Source organism: Rhipicephalus sanguineus, chromosome 9 (assembly GCF_013339695.2).
Source record: "Rhipicephalus sanguineus isolate Rsan-2018 chromosome 9, BIME_Rsan_1.4, whole genome shotgun sequence".
Taxonomy (NCBI): Eukaryota; Metazoa; Arthropoda; class Arachnida; order Ixodida; family Ixodidae; genus Rhipicephalus; species Rhipicephalus sanguineus.
In genome coordinates, this window is record NC_051184.2 from 53,556,701 (window position 1) to 53,576,545 (window position 19,845).

Below are 19,845 nucleotides of genomic sequence, written 5' to 3' on the forward strand. Positions count from 1 at the left end.
TACGACAGAACATCCAAAGTCCTTTATTTGACCAGACATTCGAGTACAAAAAAGCACATCTCGATGCCATGGCACAGTTAATTCATGGATTTGCATTGCCTGTCAAGGACGTGACACCATCATGGCACATAAGAAGGAACAAAGCACTTTGGTTTTCTTCTCCAAACAATACAGATCTATTGGAAGCTTTTGATGAGGTTGAGGGTCCAGTCTGAACTTTTATAAAGTTATATAGGAAAAAGACCACTGGACGCAAGTGTTTGAAAAGGACCTGACGAAACCTAGAAGTGACATCAGCTTGGAGGTGCCAGACCCTTGCTCACGAAAAAGGCGTCTATTCTTGGCTCCCGGCCCAGGAAGTTCCTCAGCAGCTCGTCAGCATCCTGTGAAAGAGTTAAATGCGAGTTGATGGTTGGCCAAGTAATGCCGTACATGTATTATTTTGTGACGTAGTTCTTAGAGTGGATAGCCAACACAGCAGTCAGCCATAACTAACCAACATTATACTCGGTTGCAATCTAAGAAAAAATTGTCAACTCCCATTGGTGTGCCACCCCCTGGCAACACACTTGTACAGTGCATATTGCAGAAGTGACATATGCCAGGGGGTGGCACAGCGGGCCCTGACCCCTCCAAAATTTGTTTCTCCCATGCGATATAGAGCACAAAATTACACATGACCACACATACCTGCCTGGACCCCATGTCGGATCAAGGGGTTGTCTCCTACACCCCAGAGAGAATTTGCATAAATGCTCCATCCAATCACGCTTAATCATTTTCTTGACGTCAAGCACTTCTCGGGTGTTTCAGGTAGTTGACGTTCCCACACAGTGTCATGTTTGTGTCGGAAACTTGAACGTCCTGGTAAATTTCGTCAGGGATTCCGAAATCACTGCTCAGCCAAACGTAACATTTTAGGTAGTAACGACAAACCTTTAACTATTAATATGCGTAGTATCTACATTAACCGAAAAAAAATACTTGCAGTTTGAGTGAAAACTATCTAGCACAACTCTCTTTCACAGGTGGAGGGCAGGCGGGCGTGCCGCAGTTCTGTGGGCGGAGCTTATCTGAGGTTGCAAGTATAGTCAGTGCTGGTGTCATGTGAGTAAATATGGTTGGCTTCCTACAAACTACCACATACACTTCTTTTTTTTTCGGAATTAGTTAATGTAGTGCATAATTGCGTCTTAAAGGGGTCATGAACCACTTTTCCAAGTAATGATCTAATGGCCTCAGTATCGGAGTGTACTGCCTCCCGAATCGATTGCCGCAAAAATTTCTCGAATCCGTCAAGAATCAGCGGAGTTACGGGGGTTTGGCGCACGCTCCCAGCGCTTTCTCTCTTTTCTCGTGCCGACGAGCGCACTGGAAGCTAGACAGGGAGGGATGGCATGGGGGAAAGAAGTTACGCCAGCGCGCGTCATGAAACGCGATCGCTCTCCCGCTGTGATTCGCTTGCGTGAGTGCGGCTACCGTGTACTCAGGAGTGCGGCGCCGGCAAGTGGCGGCACCCCGCGGCAAGAAGCGCATCTGATCCGAACGCCGCTCTCGATTTACGTCGGCTATCGGCCAATAAGCATGCTATGTCTCTTGCGACGTACAGCGGACAGACGCCCCGCCCACCGACGAGAGTGAGAACCGGCCTCTGTTTGAAAAGAGGGTGCCTGGGGAAACGGCAACTTCGCGCTCCGCTTGTGGCCATTACGCAGCGCGCACGACTGTAATATTTGGCAGAGCAGTTCATAGCCGTGTCAGCTTTCCGCAGGATGTGTTTTTTCAATCAGCCCAAGGGGTGCTTCATGACCCCTTTAAATTGTCAGGTTTATTAAGCCTAAACTCCTGACAACCACTCACAGCCGCAGCGCACTCCACACTGTGTCCACTGCCGCTGTGCCCAGAGGGCGCCACCTCATCTATAATAAATGTGTGTCCTTATTATAGTTATAAATTGTAGTTCTATATCTTATCATCACTTATCACTTATCATCACTAGTGTTCTTTTTCAAATTTTAGGTCTGAAAATGGCTCTTTATGGCTAACCACAATCTGCTTCTGAATCAAATACATATTTATAGCGGAACAAAACACAAACACAAAAAGATGCACATAGGACAACTACTAAACCTTCAACTGAAAATTTTACGGCAACACATTTTACTCTGACAATTTACGTCAATTTTACTCCGACACGAAGTCTTGACGGCATAGGGTCCAAGCGCAAGTGTCCCACTTTACAAATGGGGGGTTCCCTCGTGAACTGGTGGCATCTGTCGTCGAAAGCCTTCTAAAGGAAGTAAGAACTGGTATTCATGTTAAAGAGACAGGGCGTGCGAACACGGACACAAGAGAGAAGTCAAGACACCGTGTCTGCACGACCTGTCTCTTTAACATGAATACTTACCAACTAGCTCAGCTCTCTGTTACTTCAAGAACTGGTACTCATTCTTCCACAAAAGACCGACGCCGACATGGTACTCGGTGAGTAGGAGTACCCTACATCCATCAGCTAACGCATTGCTTGAAAAAAAGTGTGGGCAAGAAACACGGTGTTGACGTGCTCTGCAAAACCACGGACAAGCTGACGTGGCCGTGCCCAGCTTTGAATGAGATAAGAAGGCAAGGATGCTCAAAAAAACACTCTACCAGGTTCATTTCCTGTGTTGAAGGCGTTGTTTACAGCATCCCTTTGTCCTGCGGAAAGTGTTATGTAGGAGAGACGGGCGCTGCTTGAATGACCGGCTTAGGGAGCATCGAGGAGCGATATCATTGCTTGCCACGGGGGGCCACTTGGCCGACCATTGTAAGCGGTGTGGGTGCACCCCAGCATTTGCTGCGACTCGGGTGTTGGGACGGGTTCGTGACCAGATTGGACGAGAGATTTGTGATGCTATGTACACAGACAGGTGTGTAAGTGTACCCTTAATTGTGCTCACAATAAAAAGAGATTAGCTTCTTGCAAGGGGGCATGCGCAGCACGTAGCTTGGCACGTGTAGCTTGATGACAGAATGGTGACGCTACAATCAGTTTAAGATGTTTTTGTTTTGTTTTCTTCTCTTATCACTTTGTGTGTCACGTGTCGGGAGTAAAATTTTCAGTTGTAATCCAGTGGTCGTCCTGTGTGCATCTTTCTGTGTCCCTGTTTTCTTCCGCTGTAATATGTATTCAAGTCAAAACAAACTAGTCCAAATTTCAGCTTTAACTGCTTCTGAAACTCAAATTTGTTTCCCATATAATGCATTGCATTAAAATCAAGTTTATCCATCTGAGCCATGGGCATTACAAATTGTTGCTTCACGAGGCTGGCAGGTAGAATTTAATACTAGGGAGGGAGGGGGGGATAAGCATAGGCGTGTGCAAGGTTCCCCTCCTTCAGGGGGGGGCGAAGGTTTGTCGCAGTGCCCCTCCTTCCAATTGTGTCAATGTATGGCGCTGACATTGCGCCCCCCCCCCTGTGTCGCAGCGCCCCCCTCCCTATTATGTCAATGTGTGGGGCTGACTTTGCGCCCCCCCCCTCTTAGGGGAATAGGGGGGGCCTTAATTATCACATTGACATTTTTGCATACATTCTTAGAATGCATCCTTTCCTTTGCGAAGTATGTTTTATTAGGCCCCCAGTGCAAAGCACATTTATGTGTTGCCAAATGCGCTGAGCATGTGAGCTTCCCAACTTTTCCTGCCTAACACTGCAAGTCTCGGTCAAATTTTCGACACTGTGCATTTCCCTTATCTTGCTTTCAAATGCAGTTGAATCTTAGCAGCCAGAAATCGCATAAACGGTATTGCTGCTTTAAACGAAGCAACTGCCTCTAATTTGGTCGGTAACTTTCTCAGTAAATGAAACCCTTGTTATTAATGGTGCATATTTTCTTGGTCCCTTCAAATACTGTAGTATCAGTATCTTTAAAACTTAGCATGACATTGGCTTCAGAAAATCTCCACCTCCTAAAAAAAAAAAGCAATGAAGTAATACTTAGTTGTGCACCAATTCTTCAAATAAAAATTTCAAAAGAATAAGAAGAACTTAATTCTGGGGTTCTACGTGCCAAAACGAAGATAAGATTCTGAGACACGGCATAGTGGGTAACTCCTGATTAATTTTAACCACCCGGGGGGGGGGGGGTGCTTTAATGCGCGCACAGATTTATTTACATGGGTGCATTTTCATACTGCCCTCATCAGAGTGCAACCATAGCGGCCATGATTGAACCCCCGCCCCTGTGCTTGGCAGTGCAGCACACTAGCCATTACAGCGGGTGTCCAAAAAGGCAGCGAATTTGAGGTTTCGAAGTGAATAGTTATTTGGTCAAGTAATTTCAAATCAAATAGTTCAAATGAAAGATACGACATATTATACAGAAAAATTTGCATTTTTATCATGACCCAACTGACTTGCAATATATTTAAGAATTAGAACTAGGCTTATGCAAATGTCACCTTTATGCTTTGAAGCGAAGCGGAAGCAACTGTGAATAGCAGCAGGATTTGAATAGTAGTCGGGTGCGAGTTATAAGCGGTAAAATACGGTAAGTTTTAAAATTTGCTATACTTAGCTCTTATAGTAAGGTCGTACGACACGCATTTAAACTTTAAAAAAAAAAGCTAAATGAATCTGTGTGCAAGTAATACATACATTTAACTTTGAAGTGTCACTTCGCGGCAATATGAATTTCCCCTTGAGAGATGGTTTCATGACATAGCAGCCCCACGATGCAGTGAAACCACCTTTTGGGGGGGTTAGATGCGGTAAAATATACGTCTACTCGTTCGTTTCAAATACTTCGAAATTTCAGAAATTTTGAATTTGTGTCGAAGTGAATTCAAATACTGCAATATTCGTTTGAATATTCAAAATGCTTGAATATTTGCCCGTGCCTACACAGAAGCCTACATGATACCAAAGTTCCTAGAGGGAAATCCGCCTGCTATGAGCATCGGACGCGTTATTCGAAGGTCGCAGGTTCGGTCCCTGCCGGCGGCAAGTTATCTTTTCGTCCACTTTACTTTCTTCACATTTATATCCCAATTATTACATATAACATCTCCTATACTTTCCTTGGCATTACTGTCTGTTAGTTCTCATTAATACCTGCTATGACTGGCATTCTTCTCACCTTGGTTGAGCCAGGCTCGAGGATGTGCTTCCGATAGTCCATGCCGGTCTTGGGGTTCAGGATGCCCTCTTTCTTGAAACGTGTGTCGAACAAGTCCATGCTGTACACTTCACTCCACTGTTGGTAGGTGGGCCAGCAGTTGATGTCAACGAGCACAGGTGGGAGTTGGACAGAAGACATGCATGCAAAAAAGAGAATGTTAAGAAAACCCAAGCACATCACTGAGATTGATTGATTGATTCATTCATTCATTGAACTGATAGATATTCTGTGGTTCCCTACCACCACATTAGACATGGCTCAAACTTTTATAAGAATAGAGCTACAATTACAGTGATGGTCTAGTTGTAATCTCTGACTGTTCTAGAATATGCCTGTATATAAACTTTTATAGGATTATTCAATGTTAAAATTGCAGGAATGTGGGGCAAATTTATTTTTCATAGTATATTAATTATCTCAAAAACTACTTCAGTTAAGAAAAAACGGATCGCATATGTGCTTCTAGTGGGCTAAAATACGGTTTGTTGAAAACTTCATTTATATACAATAAAAATTAAATATTTTTTCAAAAGACCAGTGTCTTCCCTTAAGGGCAACTCCGGCAATTTTTTACTCTCCACTGATTTCTAGAAAAATCTCTGCGGTATTTTAACTAACGCAAGGATGACACGGTGAAATGTGTTAGGCATCCATTAAGGTGTATTCACTGGCACTGCTTTAAAAGTCTTTTGTTGACATCACCGGTTCCGAGTGCTATGATAACACGTAAGAACAAACATGGCAAGTATTAGAACCCAATTAAGATGCAAATGCAAGCTCACAGATAAATTTATTTTTAAATTCGGTTGTTTTTCAGCAAGACCTCCTGATCCTTCTTTATCTCCATGGAAGGCACAACCCATGACCACCAAAATGCATATTTGGCACCAAATTTTTGCCATGTTGGAATTTTTCCAATTGTACAAGATTGTACAATCATCTAAAATCATGCTTGGACAATATGTAAAGCCATGTTGGCCTACACATTGTCCTAGTCAGGGCTTTGATTCGACCACCATGAAATACTTCAGCGAAACCTTTAGAAGCCTTTATAGCGAAGCCTCTAGAAGGTGTTCTATTTCTACATTGTGCTTTGTACCGTGGGTGCAAGGCATTTATATGGTTCAGATAGGTTCACATCCCGCAAGCGTGGGAAACACCTTCAGACCATGAGGGCCTGGGTTCAAACCCAGCACCACCAAGAAAATACATTTTGTTTTATGGACTTATTTTTTCATATCCCATGTGATAGAGGTACGGATGGCGGCACAGTTTTCTCATCGAGCAGGCATAGTATAAATCCTTACGCATTTAAATGTGCCGTTGCAATAGAGTAAATACAGTAATTTTGGCAAACCGGAATTCTTTAATTTCTACCTTTATCTAAGATGAAGATTCCTGAACTTTGAACCTACCGGAATTTTCTGCATTTCTTTCACTATGAACAGCAGCTGTGAGCTACCGTATCTACTCGAATCTAACGCGCACCTTTTTTCCGGAAAAACGAGTCCAAAAATCGCATGCGCGTTAGAATCGAGTACCGAAAAAAAAAAGAAACTCGGTTATCGTATTGCCATCGACATTTCAAAATGGCCGCCTCCTACCAGGGTTGCCAGGTTGGGCTATAAATAGCCAAATTGGGCTACTTTTTTGTGGACTTGGCGGGATTTTTTGTCGTTGGCTATTTGGCTACATTTGGGCTACTACCTGCCTTCACTTGAAATGCTTGTTTTCCGATGCCTTTTCTCCTCTTTAGTGGTTGTTGTGCCTCAAGTTCGTTGTGGATCAAGTGTTCACGTACACAGTTATCTTTCCTTCACTCTTTCTACTATCTTTTCCTTGGCCTTTTGCATTATTTAGGTATCAGCAGCCTCCACCATACAGTTACGGTAGTCAGTAATAATGAATTCATTCCCTTCCTTTGAAGGCGAAGCTTCTTTTGCCGGGGTTTCGCGTTGCTGCTGAGTCGCTCCCTCTGACGGCGTATAAAATTGTGGATTTAAATACAAAGTGTCAATGAAAGCACACACGAAGTAACTTCATTGGTTTCTCCATTCCTTTGGCTACAGTCATCACATTGTGGCTGGCGTCACTTCAAAGAAAACAAATTAATAAAGCAACAAGAAAATAGAAATGCCAGCAAATAAAGTGGCATTTCCTTTCTGTTGCTACTATCTGCACCATATACGCGATCTTGCATGGAGCAGCACACTTGGAGACATGCATATCATATGGGTAACTCCCCACAAAAGGTCTTGATTTCTTTTTTAATACTGCTTCATTTTTTTGTTTTATTCATGTTAAACTATCTGTGTACAAAAATAATAAATAGAAGCTTTCTTTTTCATATTTACTCTTTGGCTATTTTGGGCTATTTTTTATTAATTACGTTTGGCTACTTTTGGGCTATTAATGGGCCGAAATTTGGCGGGTAGCTCTCCGAGTACCTGGCAACCCTGCCTCCTACGATTTCTGCCATTTTTTCAGTTCGTACGTGTAGTACGTGTGCTGAGGAGATTGTCATCCCGTTCTGCGTTCGCATCGACGGCATGGAAGTGCCGACTCCAAATACTCGACGAATGTACCACGATGCCGCATTTAAAAGAATAGTTATTACATGTGCAAAGAGACAGACGGAAATCGGGCCGCATCGCGGTCGTTCGGATATAGTTCGGAGTTCCCGAAACGTGCGTGCGAGACTGGCGCAAACAGAAGCAGATCTTTTACAGCAAAGCTTCACGAAAAGGTTTCAGTGGACCAAAGCAGGGCCGGTTTCCCGAAATCGAAGAGCGTTGACAGCGACAAGGAGTTGTCCGACAGCGACGAGGACTGATCCATTACGCGACTCGTATCGCCGCCGTAGTGGTGACAGTTTTAGCGGCAAGGCCCGCTTTTTGACTTTGTGTTTTACTTTTTTGAAACTTTAGTTCTTTAAAACCCAAATACATGTTCTTCTGAATGTGCGAAGTTTGACTCCTACGGACTTTTTTTGTTCTTTTCTCTCACGAAAAATGGGTGCGCGTTACAATCGAGGGCGCGGTAGAATCGAGTAAATACGGTAATTGCACTGGTTCGTGCACTGCCTCATCGTTTTGTTGCACTGGAAATGTCGTAACAACATTTCTGACCTTAACTCCACTTCGTATTTCCCAGAAACACAGCAGCAGTGGCAATCAAAACTTTCACTTCCAAATTGTTTCTATTCATTTGCAAATGGTAATTAGTACCTTATTTCTTCTGAGTTAATTACTCTGAGAAACCAATAAAGTGCACCCCTTGTCGAAAGACGGAGATTTGCCCCGGACTATAGACATCCTTTCCTGCCTTAAAATTTCAGCTGCTTAAGCATGAAAGTTCTGCAGTGTGAAGCGCTGATTTGTTACAATACACTTGATGGTATCTTTGAGACGAAGGGTTCTCCCCAGAAATTGTTTAGGAGTGGAGATCTTGAGAGTGGGGGTGGAGGTCAAGATATTAAGGTCAGGAATTTCAAGTTTTCAAAGCTTCCGTTTTCAACGTACATCCACATTTCATTTCTGGCCGCACATATGTGGTGTCTGTGACGCGCATAGAAAATGGAAGCAAGGGCGCTTGTGTTCTAGTGCTGGCACTAGAGTTAGTGATCTCTGAAACCACAAGGCCACCTGTTCAGACTCCTTTTTACATAAACACGTAGCGGAAGGCACGGCTCGATGGTATGTGCACAGTTGCTATTCATTGGTTTCTCAGGTGCGCATTTTAAAGAAATATCGGAATGATCGGCGGTCTATCAAGAGCGGTGGGTGGTGAAGCGTAGCGATGGGCGGCATTTCCACCGCCATCTACCGTGGGGAGAACCCTGACTTTATGCGACAATGAAACTAAATGTGTGTAGGATGCTGAGAAACCTGGTTAAAGCTTCTCGGCAGTCGCAGCTGCGGAACGAATCGACCCTTTCTCGTACGCACCAAGTAGCTGTAGTAGCGAGAGTCATAGCCTTCCATCAGGTGGAGGAAATTGGCTGCGAAGTTAGTCCCGTCCTGTGACCTGTAGCCGAGAATCCTTTCCTGGATGTCATTGTACAGCCTGGCCGTCTCCGCCTGGGATCGAGGGAAACGCACGGTTAGACAAAACAGTTCAGGACGCATTCACAAAGGCTGCCAATGCAAAAGCATATCTTAACATCAAGGGAATTTCGCAGACCATGCAGAAGAAAGGGAACACTGACATCGGGAGCAAATTAAACCGGGCGAGTTGGTCTAACCGCGTGATGAAGCAAGCGCACAAACACAAGGAATATGGAAAAATTGGTCCGACAATTCAACGATTGGATTGTGATTGAATGCAAACAATGTTGCATTTTAAGCGAAGCTTCGACGAGTTAAGGATATCAGAAGTGGTGGCGGCATAATTTGCAAAAAAAAACGGCGTCGGCGAGAGTACAGAAATGTGAGTGTACACAAACAGGCGCTTGAAGGTGTGCTGGTCACATGAGTATTTCTATGCACCATTTTTAGGGATGGGCGAATAGTGAATTTGAGGTTCGAAGCGAATCCAAAGCGAATAGTGATTTGGTCGAAAAATTACGAAACGAATAGTTCGAATAGTATATAGCGTTTAATATGAAAAATGAGCGTTTTTGTCATGACCCTTGCACAATGTTTTTAAGAATTGGAGCTAGGTATGAGTGAATGTCACTTTTTTGGTTTGAAGTGAAGTGGAAGCATCCTTGAATAGTATCAAGATTTGAATAGCAGTAGGGTTATAAGTGGACGTTACAATTTAAAAATTACTATGCTTAGCGCATATAAGCCCATATAACACGCTTTTAAACTTTAAAAAATATGTACATTTAACCTTGAAGTGTGGCTTCGCGGCAGTGCAGATTTCCTCTGGATTGGTTGTTTCACGGTACAGCAACTAGACGCTGCAGTGAAACCACCTTTACAGGGGGTTATGTGCGGTCAAACATGCTATTCGTTCATTTCGAATAATCTAAATTCGTATAGAAGCGAATTCAAATACTTTAATATTCGTTCGAATATTCAAAACGCCCGAATATTCGACCATCCCTAGCCACGTTTCATGGTTGCTCCTCATTGTTGCATTTCATTGTTTCACGTGTGACCGTCGTTGTTGCCTGTAGCAACAGAAGTGTTGTGCTGCTAAGCATGTGGGTGAAGGTCCAATTCCCAGCATGGAGGAAGGGACAAGTTAGGAGGGAGCATCACGAAATGCGATTGATAAAAACAAAAGAAAAACAGCAGGTCAGGCATGCAGACGCAAGGCTTCGCTTACCCCATATTTTCCCGACCAATAAGGCAAGGGCTCCGGAATTTTTTTTAAAATTTAGTCACGCTTTTACATTTAATCACGCAGTGACCACTTAGGCTAACATCGGAAAGATTTCTTTTTCTCCATAAATGGAATATAAATGCCGTCTTGCAGTGCGTTGAATTCATCATTTTATTGCAATGGCTCAGTACTAGTGACAGAATCATAGTGGACACGTGTGACGACACCAGGCTGGTACTAAAATGTCCCGACGGAGTCACATTTTGTGTTCTACATTTACTTTAATGTCTCGACTACTGTTGTTGATATATATGACTTCGTGACTGCGAAAGAGCGCGAAAAACGAGGACACGGAAAGAAACGGGCAGGACCAAGCGCTGACTAGCAACAATGCCTTTATTTGTGCGAAACGCATTGTGGGCAGCCAGCGCTTAGTCCTGTCTGTTTTTCCTGTGTCTTCGTTTTTCGCGCTGTTTTGCAGTCATGAAACGATACCAACAGGCTCATTCCCAGACCCTTTTAAAGATAAAAATGATGTTTTATACGTCTTAAAGTATTAATCTGTCAGTGTGGCCTAAATTGTCACTTGCCTTTACTGCCCCTCAAGAAGGCATGTTGCGGAGGACAGGAACTTATGGCCGTACCTGTGGCCTGACGTGTAGTTCCAAGTCAAACATGGCGCTGTTGATATAGAACAAGTTGAACTGGCCTACGTTGGCGAGCCGCGAGGCAATCAGCGGGTCGGCCAACTCCTTGGGAAGTGGCTCGCCCGAGCCGTAGTGCTTGGACATGCGGCTCAGGCCTTCCATGTCCCAGCACCAGTTCTCCAGCATCTGGGAAGGGCACTCCAGGAAATCACGCTCCACCGTCATGCCCCTGCGACGACGAAGGCGCAGCGCGAATTTTTATCACTCGTCGTGGCAACGTAAGTGCAAGTGGTCAAAGGCTAGCCGCGATGAGCAGTATTGAAATATGTATGGTATTTTTCTAATTATAGGTCGCACCACCTCACATTTGAGGTGTTTCAATTTAAAAAATAATGTTGCCGCACATACGTCACACAGGTATACCAGAGAGATCGATTTTATGATGATTCGAATTGTACAGCACAAAATATGAGACGAATGACGACGGAGCACACGCGGACAGCACTGTCCCTCAACTGCACTGTCCATGTGCGCTTCTTCATCTTTTGCCTGATATTTTGCACTGTATAATTTATTATGAATCAAGACCAACTAGCCCAGCTGTCCGCTCTGTTATCTGCAAGATCTATTTTAACACAAATAACTTACAGAAATGATGTGATCTTGTACAGTACTCACAAATTTAAATGCAACATAACTTTTCCTAGTACATATAACAACTGCTATGGGCAATCGCTCGTGAAAACCTCGCCATGTCGTGAAAACCTCGTTGTGAAAACCTCGTCAATTGCTTGGTTCAGGATCCCTTCAACATCTATTTTCGATTATTAGCACCGTTTGCACCTGGGAAAAAGCTACAGAAAATAGGGCGAGAGGCACGTGAGTAGTTCCTATTACACGCAAGTGAATCGAGGCGATTGTGACGGTTTGCAGATAGAAGCACTGCATTGGATGCCACAAAAGACAAGAAGCTGCACTCACTCGAACATGACTAGCTCAGCCCGACTGCAAATGTGGTGCACGGTGTGGCCAAACTCGTGGAAGAACGTCTGCACCTGGACAGAAAGAAGGTCGAGAGAAAGATCGCAGGGGTCAGAGGCTGTCGCTTCATGTCTCGAAGATTCAACACACAATTTGTGATGCAGCATCTTTCTAGGAATTATTTCATTAGCCTAGCTGTTGGTTCACAAACTTCAAATTCTTAATGGTCACAAAAGAGGAAAACGATTGCACTTGTACTCCTAGTAAATTGCTTGGCTTGTGGAAATATAACTTTTTTGTTGCAGAGCGAATGGTAATTAGTATTAAATAATTTCGATGCGAATTCAATATACTAGTAGCAAGATTTGAATAGTAGTAGGGTGCAAGGTATTAGTAGTAAAATATGCTACATATTAAAATTCGCCATACTTCGCATCAGACGCGTTATCCGAAGGTGTACGTTTGCTAGCTCCCTTCAACTTATGGACTTATGATCACAAAATTAATTACAGTAAAGTTCTGAAAGAATAACCTCAGTTAAACTGACCTAATGTTTCGCTTTAGTTTCTCTTTAATCTATTCTGCAGCTGCAAACTGTCTGCGATTTCATAAAAATGCAAGAAATGTGGCGAAACTTTCAATAGCCAGAATTAATTGGCACATGAAAGGGCTGTTCTTGCAATGCAGTGCTAAAGCTGCCTTTGAACTCATTATATAACACTTTCAGAGCAATCTGAAATGACCAACCGAGCACATCATAACTCTTGTTTTCGTCCGATACATCTTTTATTTTGGACGAGAAGTGCAAAATCTGCCATGCTCGACAAGTACCCACGTCACTGTGGGCCAGGAGGGACGGCTTGTCCGCTGTGGGCTTTGGGAAGTTGCAGATGACGGCTACCACGCCAACCTGTCTGGAGCCGTCCTGTTTGCGGCAGGCTGGCTGAAAAAAAAAATAAGAAAAGAATGCATATTACATGTAGAGACCTATCATGTCTAACCTGCATAATTCGCTAGCAGTTCTGCCAGGCTTTTTATTTTCTCAAAAAGTAACCGAAAAATCCTAAAAAGTAGCCAAAGGAATGTCACCAACCAAGACAAAAATTTCATTTCGTAGCCGTGGTGCTCATTTCATAGCCGTGGTGCTACGAACTAACTGCAAAGTTTTGATGTAAAAAAAAGAAAGAAGAGAAAGGGTGAAGAAATACTGTAGTTTTCTGAAGAACAAACAAGAACATCAGAAAAAAGCAGTTTGGACAAGACACCGGCACCTGTTTTCATTCTGATCTGTCGGTAATGCTTAAAAAGATAGCTGCCATGACATGTTGTTCATTTTTTCAATAGCTTATAGCGCTGGAAAGCATGGCGTTTAAGAAGCACTACTGCCGAAAGAACAGTCACTGAGAGGTTTTACTAATGTTTAGGACATCATCCACTGCTTCCAGCCAATGCAGCAGGCAAAAAACTGGCATTTGAGATCGGTTCCTGTTACTCAAAACTTTTGCAGGAGGGCTGGAGTTTCATGCTTTCAGCTCATGGGTTCGCTCTTTGCACTTGCAAAACCCGCAGCATGGATTTTCAAAATGTGGAAAAAATATGGCTTTTTCTTTTGCCAAAATCACACTATGATTATGAGGCACGCTTTAGTGGGGGACTTTTGGACTAATTTCAAACACCCGGGATTCCTCAATTCAAGCCTAAATTTTCATGCACTGGTGTTTCTTTTTGTGCCAGTCTCCCCCATGTGGGATGTGGCAGCCATGGCCGGTAATTGAACCGGTGTCTTCCAGCTTGGCAGTGCAGCACTTCAGCTGCTAAAACCAAAACAGATGCTCGGGCGCAAGAAAGACAGGACACAGAGAAAGGCGCACAGATACAGCACTGTATGTGTGCGTCTTTGTGTAGTATGTCCTGTACTTTTTGCGCCGTTTTATCTTAGCTAAAACAGCTAGCATGGTGAACCAGTGCATCATATAGTAGTATGACCAAACTAGGCCGACAGAAGGTAGTGAAAACCCCCGCAAAGATACAAACTACACTGTAACCTCATTATAACAGAGTCACATCTGACACGAAAATAACTTCCTTATATCCGAAAATTCGTTATAAACGTGCATTTATAACACTGTGTCTATGACAAGACTATTTTTCATTTACTTCGTTATAACCAATAATTCGTTATATCGAGGTTTGAGTGTAGTGCATTGTTACTCCACATACCTGCAGCGGAATGTTACAGAAGTGGCCGTATTTGCCTTCTCGCGGGAACAGATCCATAAAGAAGTACCCAAGTAGCTCCTTGCTGTCGCTGTCGGTCACCTTGAACTGCAGCGAAGAAACGGCGCAGTGTCAAACAACACTCGAAGCTGGCATTTGAATTCCTAGCCAATTGTGTTACCTGGCATGGCAAACGTGCAACTTCATAGGTTTGTTTGTAATGACTCAAAAAGTGAATTTACTCCTGACCCGAGTAGTGGGCACAAGGTGAGGCGTTAGTAGCTAAACAAAGCCACGCTTGACCACACCCGAGGCACAGCTACTGCGTCGGGTCTTGGCGAAGATCGATCGAGCATAAATGCAATGGAAGTAATCATCCTAGTTGATAAGAATCGGCATTTTGGGAAATACAGTGTGTCAGTCTGATCGATATAGGTGTTTCTACATGTTAGTGGAAATTCAACAAACACCTAAGAAAAAAACATTAACTTTCCTTTTAGCAAACACTAAGGAAAGTACAGGCAAAAGCCTATGTGCTCTCACAAGACACTCATTAAATTACTTTGACGTTCTCATTTGATTATATTGTTGCCTCCTACTGTTCCCTGTCGGTCGCCTATCACCACTGGTTCTACGTGCCGAGACTTGGTCGCCAACGTGTTAACCCACACTTTGTTCACCATTACTTCACTTTAACATTTGATTTACTGTTAATTCTCCTTTTATTTCTTTTATTCACCTTAATTCCTATTTGATTTACTCATGAAACACTTAAAAATACATTAATCTGAAAACACTAGTCTCTTTCAATCAGTGCAGAATTGCTGAACTTATCTCATAGCGACCTCTCAACTGAAGCTTCGCAAATAAACTTTTTTTCTCTTGTTCCCATTTCTCTCTCTGGCTTATAGCGACAAGCACTAGTAACTTGAGAAACACATTAAAGAGAAATTACTCGAGCTCTGTTTCTAAATTGCCCCTCTGCGATAGGAAACAACAACCCGTTAAAGTGAGCATATGTTTGGTAATGAAGGAAAGATACAAAAATGAAACACGGGTGTCAGCATCACCTTCAAATTCTCACACCAGCTCGCCGTGCCATATCAACGGATTTTACGGTGTCCGCTATGGCCTGGTTAATTTTTATCGCTAAAGATTGACTGCACTGTGTTCTGAAACAACCAAAGACTGAACACAGAAAAGATTCCCGACTTCTTACGTATCGTATGACCAGCTCTCATGTAAACACTAAAATAAGCTTCATCACTCTCCTAAGGCTGTGTTTTAAACACAGTGAACAAAAAAAAAAGATGAAAAGAACGAAAAGGGAAACTGTCGTGTTCACTTACCATACGAGCCTCGGGGTGCCACAGAGCGGGATTCTCGATCTCTTCAAACTTTAGCCTCAACAAAAGCTGCGCATAGAGGAGAGGAAACAATGTTTTTTTCCAGCCCCACATCCACAAGTGCAGCTACAATCGAAGAAGAAACACTTTCTCAAACAAACGTTGTATATAAATAACTGATAAGCCTATTTCATTAAAGCTGTTACACTCCAACCTCGATATAACGAACACGGATATAACGAAGTAAAGGAATAATAGTCTTGTCATAGATAAAGTGTTACAAATGTACGTTTATAACGAATTTTTGGATATAACAAACATATTCTTGTGTCAGATGAGACTTTGTTATATAATGAGGTTTGAGTGTATACTACTTCACCGCAAAAGAATCATTATTAGACGGAGCCACTTAAATCAGGCGTTCAGGCCATGCCAAAATGTTTACGTACTATTTGTATGACATTTTTATAAGCAAACATGCAAAACCAACACTGCATCTCCGATAAAGAGAACATGTCAGAACATGATTGCTAACAGTCACTACTGACTTCACCTGTCACAGAGACAATGCTAAATAAGCAATTGAGCAATTAATCACTGAAACACATTCTTAAAGCTTTCACCAGGAATACGATAAACTGAGCAGTCAGTCATTCATGTCAAATTTATTTGTGTAGATAGTTGTGTCCCATAGCAGTGTGTTCGAAGATGCGCAGCAACAAACAGTGCATGTGTGTGGCTTACACTGTCACCAGTAATTTGCTGTATCGTGCAACTGATGGAAATTCTTAACTTATCCTCATCCAATGAAATAGTAGTTCCGATTCTTCTTTTATAGAACCCAAGCTTTCCTTAAGAATGAGTGAAAGGTGTTAGGCAAAGGCCACATCCATGACGCGATCTCCAAGTAAAAAAAAAAAAAGTGGGGAAGCTACGCATTAGTGATGCAAAGACTGCGGAAGGAGCGGAGCTGGTTGCGTTGCCCTCCTCCTCGCCTTCACATCACTCCTCCTCACCTCCTCACTTCCCTTTTCCATCTCCTTGTTATAATACAATACTATACATGGCTATGCTATGCTTTCTTTCTCTCTCTCTTTCTATCTTTTTCTCGCTCTCTCGCCCATAGCAACGCGATGATATGCTTCCCATAAACGCTTGTTGTGCTAGCGTGCCTGGATAGCCGAGTGGTGACGACACTCGCCTTCGAACCGCGGGTACCCAAGTTCGAATAGCGCCTCGCCAAGAAATTTAACTTTGTTTTATTTATTTTTTCTCCTCCTCTCCACTTCACTTCTCTCCTCCTTTCCTCCCTCCGACAGGTCGTTAGGCAACGCATGGTGATGTCATAGCTCCGTGAAGTTTTTCTGCGAACTCCTGGCGGCCCAGCCTCCGGCCTAAACAGCTTCACTGCTAAAAGGAAGGTGCTAAGGTAGACAGAAAAGTTAGTCTAAATTTTGCGATTCCACGCCACTGCTGCTAAACTGACCTCGTATATGCCGAACATGCCTTTCATGACAACGTCCAGGGGAAAGTACGCCCGCAGCTTCTCCTGGTCCACCTTGTAGTGTCGCTCCTCCACCAGATTCTTGTAAAAGTCCACGTCCCAAAGGTGCAGCTCGCCATCAAAGGGGATTCCGTGGCGCTTGCACTGCCAACAAGAGGAGGGAGAGAGACAAAAAAAATGCGGGCAGCTTGCACTAGAGGCGTAAGGCAGAGTCAAAGCGGTGCTGGTGGTCTCCTAGCTGGTCCCAGCTTGGCTCAATCTAGATTAGGGTTAATTAGTAATAATTTGCATAATTAGGCCACATGAAATTCGAGTATTTCGGGTGGGCTTAGTTTGATAAAACTGCTGCTTGGGCGAGTTGGTTCATGATTAAGATAGATTTACCAGCGCAAAAAGACGAAACACTTAAAAAGGAACACACACACAGCGCTGTGTGTGTGTGTGTGTTCTTAAGTGTTTCGTCTTTTTGCGCTGGTAAATCTATCTTAGTTTGATCGCACATAATTAGACTTAATCGGGCTTAAATAGCATCGAGTTGGCCAGTAGTAATTAATATCTTCCTGAGCCTGGCTTCACTAGCTTCATTTGGGAATTTGACTTAGATTGCTTGGATTAAGTGGGCTTAATTATGCTGGGCTTAATTAGAATTAATTATGATCAGCTCGGTTAGGAGATACCATGCACAACTATGTTTAATTATATTTCACTATACTTACCCTGGCTCAGCATAATTAGTTTAATTGGGATTAATTAGCATATTTAAGCCACGTGACTTTTCTCAGGTGGGCTTGGTTCGATCACACACAGTTTCATTAGACTTAATTAGGATTAATTATAATCGATTCGGTCAGTAGTAATTAGTAATTTGCTGAGCTTGGCTTCACTAGCCTAATTGGAAATTCGACTTGGATTGCCTGCTTTCTATGGCTCATACCCATTCCCGAAGATGATATTTTTTTGGTGACGCGAACTGGCTTAACAGCTCGGCTGTAAAAGAACAACATGGCATTTGTTTCGGAAGGTGCAGAGATGGTTCACTATTTTTTTGACACCCTCTCTGATGACAAAGTGGGCATAGTGCTCACGTGTGGGTGGGAAGCAGTAGCACAGGCGATGACACCGCAGACGAGTGCTTTCAAACCCCTGTTAGTTCATCTGGTGCACCTTCACAATGGGTGTGTTCACACATCAGAAACAGACTGTAGCTACTCGCAGTCTCTCAAGCTTTATGGGGGTGGAGCACATGAAGCATACAAAACATAAGGCCTGTGCCATATTTGAACCTGGCCATTGGTTTCTAGTGTTACGTTGCGCTTGACAACTGAAGTCAAGCTCTGCTGCAACCTGAGATAACCCACCTCTTCTTCCTTCAGCTCAAGCAGCACTTTCTTTTCCTTCTCCCACAGTGGTTGCAGCTTGTCGGCCAGTTCGGTGAGGAATTGCCGAACGTTTGCGGCCGATCGTGCCATCAGCAACTCGGTGATGAAGTCAGAGTGCGTCGGGTAGCTGAGGATCTGTGCTTTCTGCGATTGAAAACACAGAATGTAGCTGACATCAAGCAACAAACTTTGCAAGGTAAGTGGATGAGTGCTTCAACATCTCAAATGGCACTTTTTCCGCCCCTTCTTGAAACATTTCACGAGCTTCTTGATATGCGTTTATGATTTCTATATCACAAAACATGACAAATGAATGAGAAGAAAGGTGTTAGACTGAGGGGCCCATTCTTGAGAGCGCAGCCGTCAGAAACCAATAAATAGTTACACCAAGGAAAGCATAGACGAAGCAATTTGGTGATGTTTTCAATTGCAGTGTAACGACTTTAAGGTAAAGGAAAATGAAAGTGGACAAAAAAAAAGAAAAAAAAAGCAAACTCGTCATCGGTGAAAGCAAAATCCACAAGAGAACAAAACCAAGGAAAGCATAAAGGAATGGTACAGCTCGCAAACAAGCATGTTTCACGTTCCAAGCTGAGCGCTCGTGTGAGCGGTGCACTAGATGACATGAGCTGATGACCCATGCAGCCCTGAGGCTCGCAAAGCCCAAAACTATGGTGGTCTGTACTCCTGTGACATATGGGGCCACCACATACCTCAGGGCCCAAATTTCAAACGACGAGCTGAAACCGGCAACACCACATACCTTGTGTCTTAGAGATATGGCCCTCTCAAGTAGTGGTATGTTCTCCGCAATGCACCTGAAAACACAAGAGTTAACACAAGTGTTGGGCACTGTTATTTTCTCTTTCCAACACAACCCCTTGCGTCATCGACTGCAGTATAGACCTAGAAATACATATGAGCCTATGTTAATGAAAACCAGCAGATAATGAAGCCAAGGGAAGTATAGGGGACGTTAATTGTACTATTTTAAGTGCATTGTGGTAATTGAGATATATAGATGTGAAGAAAGTAAAGCGAACGAAAAGACGTGTTGCCGCTGGCAGGAACCGAACCTGCAATCTTCAGATCGGACGTTTGCAGGTTCGGTCCCTGCCAGCGGCAAGTTGTCTTATCGTCACACAGTTACCACAATGCACTTAAAACAGTACAATTAATGTCCCCTATACCTTCCTTGCCTTCATTATCTGCTGGTTTTCATTAAAGTTGAGTCTAGCAAAGAAACGAGCCCTCAAAATTCGCTTCCTTCATTCATATGAGCCTATGTGTGAGTTTTGCCTGCCGTGTGGCCTCGACAGGTGCGATCAGGCACGTTT

General features: G+C 43.4%; 1 protein-coding gene across 1 annotated transcript in view; it reads right to left on the reverse strand.

Annotated features, from left to right (window-relative positions):
* Positions 1–19,845, reverse strand: part of LOC119405166 (thimet oligopeptidase-like) — a 37,719-nt gene continuing 17,874 nt past the window's right edge. The window contains exons 6-16 of the mRNA XM_037671973.2: positions 19,272–19,326; positions 18,488–18,652; positions 17,112–17,273; positions 15,629–15,694; positions 14,283–14,387; positions 12,898–13,005; positions 12,063–12,136; positions 11,079–11,310; positions 9,108–9,239; positions 5,119–5,235; positions 1–383 (exon numbers count right to left, since the gene is read on the reverse strand). Coding sequence (XP_037527901.1) covers positions 294–383; positions 5,119–5,235; positions 9,108–9,239; positions 11,079–11,310; positions 12,063–12,136; positions 12,898–13,005; positions 14,283–14,387; positions 15,629–15,694; positions 17,112–17,273; positions 18,488–18,652; positions 19,272–19,326 — 1,306 coding nt within the window. The 3' untranslated portion in view covers positions 1–293. The remainder of the gene's footprint in view (positions 384–5,118; positions 5,236–9,107; positions 9,240–11,078; positions 11,311–12,062; positions 12,137–12,897; positions 13,006–14,282; positions 14,388–15,628; positions 15,695–17,111; positions 17,274–18,487; positions 18,653–19,271; positions 19,327–19,845) is intronic.